The sequence below is a fragment of the Protomyctophum bolini genome, assembly GCF_963924005.1.
Source record: "Protomyctophum bolini genome assembly, chromosome: 4".
In the NCBI taxonomy this organism is placed as follows: Eukaryota; Metazoa; Chordata; class Actinopteri; order Myctophiformes; family Myctophidae; genus Protomyctophum; species Protomyctophum bolini.
The window spans coordinates 34,453,447-34,461,783 of NC_137865.1; the positions used below are offsets into that span (position 1 = coordinate 34,453,447).

An 8,337-nucleotide genomic window follows, 5' to 3' on the forward strand; every position below is an offset into this window, starting at 1 on the left:
TTCCAATTTCCCTTTCCTTTATGCTGTCCTGTTCGACTAAAAACTGAAAGTATTTATTTGCAAAAAGAAAGTACAAAAAATTGTCTCTGTGAACTGAAAATGATGCTGAACATAACCCTCTTTCTATGATTTTGATGGAATTAAAACAGTCATCACCTTTACCATACCATGATAAAAATCACCAATTGTCCATCTAATTAGATCAGTCCCTTGAAAGCTTAATATAAGAAAGATTTTGTTACATCAGTCAACAAGCAGTCCCAAAGCATAGAAGCCGGTATGGTAAGATTGGCTGTGGCTTTTGTGTGAAAGTGATGGACCAGCTCTTCTCTCTGGAGTAACTAGTCAAAGCTATGTTGCCTTCTGGTGCTTTAACTAGGCCAAACTCATTAGTGCAGCCACTTAACCATAACCCCCAGTGCGGACCTCCCAGTTATCTCTCAATACAGCCTGTCCAATTTGTACCTGCCACCTGATGCTGTTGGTTTAATTCTCTCTGCTCCGATTCGCTTAAAGGCACATTTCATTAAACAAATAAACACTTGATTGATGCTCTAAGGCCTGATTTACACTGGCAGCCAAATCCAGCCTGAATGTAGCCTGAATCAGATCTGTCACTTCAAGATAGAAATCCGATTTGCTTAAATAATTCTGAATGTCGACAGGTCACATGGAATCCGATTTTTTCAAAGGTGACTTGAGTCACATCCAGAGGTGGTTTAAAATCTGATTTAAATCCGATCGGAGGAGATCTGGCTCAGTGTGAATGCAACGACCACATGAAGTGACCCAAGTCACATGTCAAACTGTCCAAACGTCACTTGCAGCGCGACCCAAGCGCTACTGACGTGACGTCATTACTGAGCGTGAGTATTTCCATTTAAGTAAACAAACAAGAGACCAACCAAACGAGACCAAAAGAAAGAAAACAAGCGAGAGGACAGAAAAGAGAGAAAACAATAGTGCAACACACGTTTTATAGGAATGATGTCACTTCATTATGTCAGCATTAAGCGGACGCTGGACAAACAGTGAAATCTGTACCAAAGTCCTGACGTCACTCGCTCATCCCCTGGTCCAGGGTCGCAGAAGTTTCATTTGAAATAGTCTCATATAAGCATTGTGGTCCAAAAATAAATAAACTGTCTCAGTGATATTGTCAGTATCGTTACAACAGTCAGTCACTCATATTTGATACAGTCTGTTTCTAGCGAAAATGTTAATTTGGCGGCAGTAACATTCTTGTAAACACACACACAAACAATGCGTAACACAAACATTGAAGACAAAGGTGAGGACGCAAATTCTGATTGGCCGGAATGAGATGATGTACGATGATAAGAGCGCCCCTCACTTCACACGGGTGTGAGGTTTATTGCGAACGCAGTGATTGCGAACGCAGTGAGCACTTACTATGAGACCTAGCAGATCATGTCTGTCTGTCTGTCCGTCCGTGTGTCACGCTTTTGTGCCCATATATGGAGCTGCTTTGGGGACTCCTTATATGGTTATGGCTGAGTCATGGTGACATGAGTGTGATGGCGTGGTCCAACTTGTGCCCATATATGGAGCTGCTTTGGGGACTCCTTATATGGTTATGGCTGAGTTAAAAACTTAACTTAAAAATAACTTAACTTAAATATGTACGAGCTGCGTTCGCTTCCCGCGTTTGCGCGTCTTACTGGTTATTACCCATTGCATCCAATCTGTCATTTTCTCCCTCAAACATGGATGGCTTCTTTAACGCCTGGAAAGAATTAGGTCTAGGAAATATTGGTGATCTTTATGTATTATGTCAGATTGTGTCAGCCAAGTATGACTCGAACAAATTCTAATTAGGAATTACACATTTCTGACACTTGGGACTCCAGTTTAGAGCACGTCCATACAGTACTTGCTCTTTAAATGCTAAACATTGTCTAATCCAATTTATAGTCCTACATACATAAGACCCTTTTTAAATTTCTAATTATTTTAAATAAATGTCTATAGACAGAGGAAACGTCTGTCAGAGTTTGCCTAAAGCAAAGATATTTTAGTTTACATTGCGTTTAGATTATAGCATCATTGGCCCCTGAAGTAACGTGAGAATCTGACAGCCCTTCAGGCAATGAACTCAAACATCACATCACAAGATGCAACAAACAGAACAGACAAATATAAAAGATCATTCCAACACATGCATGTTCCAAAAAGGCAGTAACCCAAAGGCAAATAATCAGATTAACTGCTAAATTACTACAGTATGTACTGTATCTGTATCCCTTAGTGCTGGTTTTCCCCTCCTACTAAAAGTACCTAGTCACATTCACCCTTCCTCACACCCATTCATACACTGTCACTGACAGCAGAGGCAGCCATGCAAGGTTCAATATCTTGCTCAAGGACATTGAAACGTTGATATTATTATGGGAGGATCAAAATGGATAGCAGTGTGATGAAAACTACCTGGGCATACATACTTGGTCCCTGATTGGCCGAGCGACGCCACCGACATAAACAGCCAATTACAGTACTTGTGCAGTCTGCTTGCGCAAGTAAAGACTATGACTAAAACTAAAATGTAAATTTGCTGTCAAAAACAACACTGCTGGATAGTTCCACCACCTGAGACAGTGCCTCTTAGGAAGTGAATTAAACCCGTTTGTCCATCAAGCGTCTATGTGGGAAGGCAGACAATCTTCACTACTAGAGGACCAATCAAGAGCACCGAAGTACATGAACCCGCAAATCTACGGGTTCATGTACTTTTTATTTGCATTGTAATCCCCATAGGGGGATTTTAGATCGCCTCATATAATAACTGTGTTTGAAAAATAAACATGTCATCCAGGCCACTTCACTCATATGGATATGAAGAATCAACAACACTATTGTTACTGCTACTGAATTAGTTACACTAGCCCTTACCCCTTGTGGACACAGGGGGTACTGCGCCATGGGTGCGTTTTCGCATTGTTAATTCACTTATAAATTAATTATTTAATGTTTGTGTAGGACAAATATACCGATTTGCTCGTCCACATATGACGTAAATTCTCCATTCATTGTCAATGGGAATTTAATGTTTGTGTAAGACAAAAATGTACACTAATAGCTAAATATAGGAGGCCCCTCAAAAAAAAGTGCAGCTGGGCTTTAACATTGTGCGCTAGTTTGCACTTCCACATTTGACCACCAATATTTGGGTCCATTTGGTTTCATTTTACGCTCTCATTTTACGCTCTGTTATTTTTGATCGTTTGCCTGTTGTCTCTCCTATGGTACCACTGCCACATCTATAAATAATGCGCATTGATGTGAAAAGGGTTGAAAACCACTGATATATAAAATGCATTATAGAAACAACTCAAAGTCCTTCACATGATTGCTTTCCAAAGCAGTGGCCATAGGTTTGTTAGAAGCTGTAGTAATCCCCATATCAACATAGGAAGAGATCTTCGATTGTTTGGCAATGTGAGGCTATTTCTGTATTAGTAGGTAGGTAGCCACCTGACACAGAATGATAGACCAATACAGTATAAGCACCCATGGACCATCATATATCATATCCTCAAATATTCTATTCAGCAACACACAATCCAAGACTGATGCCATGAAGAGTAATATAGTATTGCTAAGATCGGGACATGGAGCAATAGTGATGGACATGTTCACACCCTTTCACTCCATTCGTGTGTGTCTGCGTGTGTGTGTGTGTGTGTGTGTGTGTGTGTGTGTGTGTGTGTGTGTGTGTGTGCGCGCGCAGGGGGAGGGCTCCAGGCAGCAGCTGATTGGGGTTATCTCCTCTCATTGATGTACACTATAATAGGCTGGAGCTAATCAATCTGTCAGTTCGCTTCCTCATGAATAACCTCAGGTGACATGTCTGGCAATAAGCCTGGATTTACTGACTAAATGAGGAGGGTCTATATCGGAGGTAAAAAAACATCAGTGAATATTTGTGTTCACATAGATATACCCACTAAAAGATTTATCCACCTGGATATCCATATTCAGGCTAGGTTACGGCTGATGTCCTCAATAATGAACCTCTGACAGGCACTTGGGTGGCAGCGGCGCAGGCCTTACTGCCTTCCCACCCATTGTGGGTTTGGAACTTTGCATCCACTGTGATGCATCCATCTGGCTACAACCACAATAGGCCCGTGTTTGGGAGATGGATCAAAAGCGTATTCCTATGGGCTGGGGCGGGCCAGGCAGCACCTGGCTGTATATTCCTATGGGCTGGGGCGGGCCAGGCAGCACCTGGCTGTCAGCCGGGAGTGTTGCGTTGGGGGGCGGAATGAGTACATCCTCCTGGTGCTAGGGCTCCTCACTAGTAGCAGGTGAGTTTTGTGTGTGTGTGGGGGCGGGATCAGTTGGCATAACACAAAATTGGGGAGGAAAAAGGGGGGTGAAAAAAAAGAAGGCAAGAGCTGTTTTTATTTGTGTATTTTATTGCCAAAAATAGATTTTGGGGACTGATTAGCTCTGGTCCATAGCTCTAATGCGTTGCATTTAGAGCTATGTTACTCTCAACTTCCGCTGCTCGCATGAATGCAGACCAGCCTCTCGTCTTTAGCGTAAATAAAAAGAAAGTTTTTGCTACTCACCAAAATAAAGGCGGGTTGTGTCTAGAAAGTCTACTTTACTTAGTGGGAGCACTTAGAGCCACCCACCACATGCATAAACGGTACTTTTTGGCCAGAAAGAGATTTATTTTCACTGGAGGAAAAATATTCTCTATTAGGCAATTCTCTGGGCAATATCGGTAGAAGGCGCAGTGGAGTAACTAAAAGTATTTTTTTTCCCGGTGGAAACAAAATCCCCTTTTGGCCAAAAAGTACCGTTTATACGTGTGGTGGGGGGCTCAGAGTGCTCCCACTAAGGAAAGTAAGCTTTCTAATGACACAACCCGGCGCCTTTGTTTTGGTGAGTAGCAAAAACGTTATTTTTATTTACGCTAAAGACGAGAGGCTGGTCTGCATTCATGCGAGCGGCGGAAGTCGAGACTCGAGAGTAACATAGCTCTAACTGCAACGCATTAGAGTTATGGACCAGACCTAGGGACTGATGACTATAAGCTGCTCCTCAGAGGGGTTGCATGAGTATAGCAAAGAAAATGCCTGTAGCCTATATGGTTGAATATTACAGTCACACTCTCTCGGTAACAGGTATGGTCGCCCCTTTTCCATCTCGCCCCACTACTCTACCTAGCTGTAAATAACAAACATAATTCATGTTGGTGATTATATAAAAGGAAATACTAAATGAACTGTTAACGTGAAGTGCTGCATGATGACAGGGGTAGAGTAGCTGGTAGAACAGAAGGATGGGAAAATAATGGGAAAACCATGAGGTTCCCAGTTAAAACCGGGCTCCCCAAGAGTTAGTGTCGAAGTGTCCTTGAGCAAGACCTCTAATTGCTCCCGATGTGCAGCCGGTTGGTGTTGGTGGCGCCTTGCATGGTTTCCTCCGCCTTCGGTGTGTGAATGTGTCGTGTGTGTGAATGCAATGCACAATCTAGCTTTGGGTAAAAGTGCTATATAAATGCACCATTTACAACGGCGGAGTCTCCCATGACGTATACCGCTGCTGCTGCAGGGTACCACTACCACGCGAGGTTAGGTACCAGGCACTAACCACACTCTGTCTGGGGAAATGCACTTAAAAGTATAAAGAAGACAAATTTCCACACGTGGACAATAAATGAAACTAACTAACTAACTACAATATCTGACTGCAGCCTCCCTCTTCACTTTCTCTTCCTTGACAGTTTTCAGTTACTATTATTTCACGAAGGAAGGACGAGTGAGTGGTGGAAGCTCCAAAGCTATCGCACAAACAAAAAGGGGCACATAACATAACATTCCTTTAGTGGCCCTGGGACAGCGTTAACTCGCTCAGTACAATCTCTACCCTTTCACCTAGCCGGCGGTACCGCCGTCCAAAATACAGGAAAGGGGCTACCCTTTCACCATTACAGCGCACGGACGGAATCAACAGACGAAACCAGACCAAAGATGTTGACATTCAATTCACATGAAGCCGCATGCTACATAGTACATACTCATTCACAATACGAATGCATGAATATTCCCAGAGTCAGACTATTGTTATAAACAGAACATAGCAGGCAGGCACATTGTTGTTGTTGTTGTTGTTGTTGTTGATGGTGGTGGTACTCACCTACAAGATACAGAGAGTTCAACTTTGGTGGCAGGTATGGCAGCGGTGAACGGGTCGAAGTCCCCAATACACGCCATATTCATTCAAGGTACCTATATCGTCGGAAATCTCCCTCTTCTCCTTGCAGTCCCTTTGCAGTGGCACGACTTGAGATGGAAGAAGAAATTGTCTAAAAACGTGTTCTCGTTCTGTCTATAATCGCCTCGGAAAGGAATACAGCAGCGTGTCCGCGCGCTCTGCGCGTCTCGCTCCAAGATGCCTCGCGCTCACATTACACTATAGTACATTGAGTGACAGGCAGCTAGGGAGGAGGGGCTGCTGTGTGTGTCGTTGAATTGAACTAAAATAAAAGTAGAGAAGAAATGTCGCCGTCCATTAATTAACGAAGAAATACTTCCGGTTATAAATACATAGCCAATTAATCCCATATACACGTGTGTGTGTGTGTGTGTGTGTGTGTGTGTGTGTGTGTGTGTGTGTGTGTGTGTGTGACTTCTTACCGACAGTTAAAATCCTATAGGCCTACATTTCAACATATCAATGTTTGTGTTACGCAATGTGTGTTTACACTATGATGTAAAATTGTCAATTCATTGTCAAAGGGAATTTAATGTTCTGTGTAGGACAAAGTTTGTGTACACACACTAAAAGCTGGACATAGGAGGGGCTAGTGCCCCTCAAAGATCACACTTGTGTAAACTGTGAAGTGAGGGGCGCATAATCATACATCACATTACGTGCTCAGCCAATCAAATCATCAAAATGTCATTCCGGCCAATCACTTTTGGACTTTTCTGCCCTCACTTTTATCTTCAATGTACTTTGCTCAGCCAATCAAATCATCGCTATAGGCACCCATTGCTAGTGTCTATTACAACTGCTGTCCTAAATCCTTTAGACCTGTTATTGACCTTAATACTGTATACCAACCTTGAAACGTACCTCAGTTACGTCACCATCAACAGCCAATAAAGGGACCACCATTCCTACCCCGACATTTATTTATTTTTATTTAACCAGTAAAACCACATTGAGTCTCTTTTACAAGTGGGAACTGGAGGCAGAAATAAAATTACACTTCAATACTACATCGTAAATTTAAGATTCAAGATTGATTCAAGATTGATTCAAGATTGCTTTATTTTGTCATTATTTCCAACTGTAGCAGCAGAAAAAAACGAAATTACGTTTCTCCTAGTTAAAAAGACAGCACAGGCTCATACAATAATAAATATATCAGTGCAAGACAATACTCTGAGTATAAATAAGACCTAAAAACTACAGGGATCCATAAAAAAGATAAAGATAAATAGAATAAAACCATTTAAAAACTTCATGTCCTATCTGCCAGGGAGGCTAGAGTTCAGGAGCCTGATTGCCTGGGGAAAGAAGCTGCTCCGCATCCTTTCTGTCCTGGCACTGATGCTCCTGTACCGTTTCCCAGAGGGCATAAGGGAGATCAGGCTGTGAGAGGGGTGGGTGGCATCCTAATGATGCCAGTTGCTCTCCTGATGCGCCTTTGCTGGTATATGTCTGCCAGGGAGGGCAGCGAGGTACCGATGATTTTGCTGGCTGTTCTCACCGTCCTGTCCAGCTTTTTTCTCTCCTCAGCTGTGCTGTTTCCATACCAGGTACATTTTGGAACAGCAAATAAAACATCAATAATACACATCAAAGTACCTATGAAATATCTACATATGGGGGCACGGTGGCACAGTTGGTAGTGCTGTCGCCTCACAGCTAGAAGGTCCTGGGTTCGATTCCTGCTCGGGACGCTGTGGGTGCTGGTGGCGTGTTTCCTCCTCCGCGTCATCAGTGCCCATACCCGAAGGCGGCGTTGGCGAAAGGGCCTTTCTGTGTGGAGTTTGCATGTTCTCCCCGTGTCCCCTAGGGTAGGTACCCTCACAAAAAACATGCAGTAATCCTGGTCACTAAACTGCCTCCCCCTGGCCAGCCGGGGTGCCTGATGGAGGGGAAAGGAACTGGTTGGAATAACATGTTCCTTCCACGCGCTACGTCCAAACAGGAAAACTCCCCCCTGTCAGGTGTAAAGGAGCAACTTGGACACTCAGGCATGAAGGAAGCATGAGTTCAAGTCCGTTGCTCTCCCCTTGTCCCCCATATATGGGGACTATAGGTTGGTGGAGGGTGTGTAGAGCCCAGGAT

The 8,337-nt window shown here is 43.4% G+C and overlaps 1 protein-coding gene across 1 annotated transcript in view; it reads right to left on the bottom strand.

Annotated features, from left to right (window-relative positions):
• LOC308313517 (copine-8-like) overlaps positions 1 to 6,254 on the bottom strand; it is a gene marked incomplete at both ends in the record, with an annotated part of 79,978 nt that extends 73,724 nt beyond the window's left edge. The window contains one exon of the mRNA XM_080760672.1: positions 6,172 to 6,254. Within this exon, the coding sequence (XP_080616798.1) occupies positions 6,172 to 6,254 (83 nt within the window). The remainder of the gene's footprint in view (positions 1 to 6,171) is intronic.
• Positions 6,255 to 8,337: the final 2,083 nt, after the last annotated feature.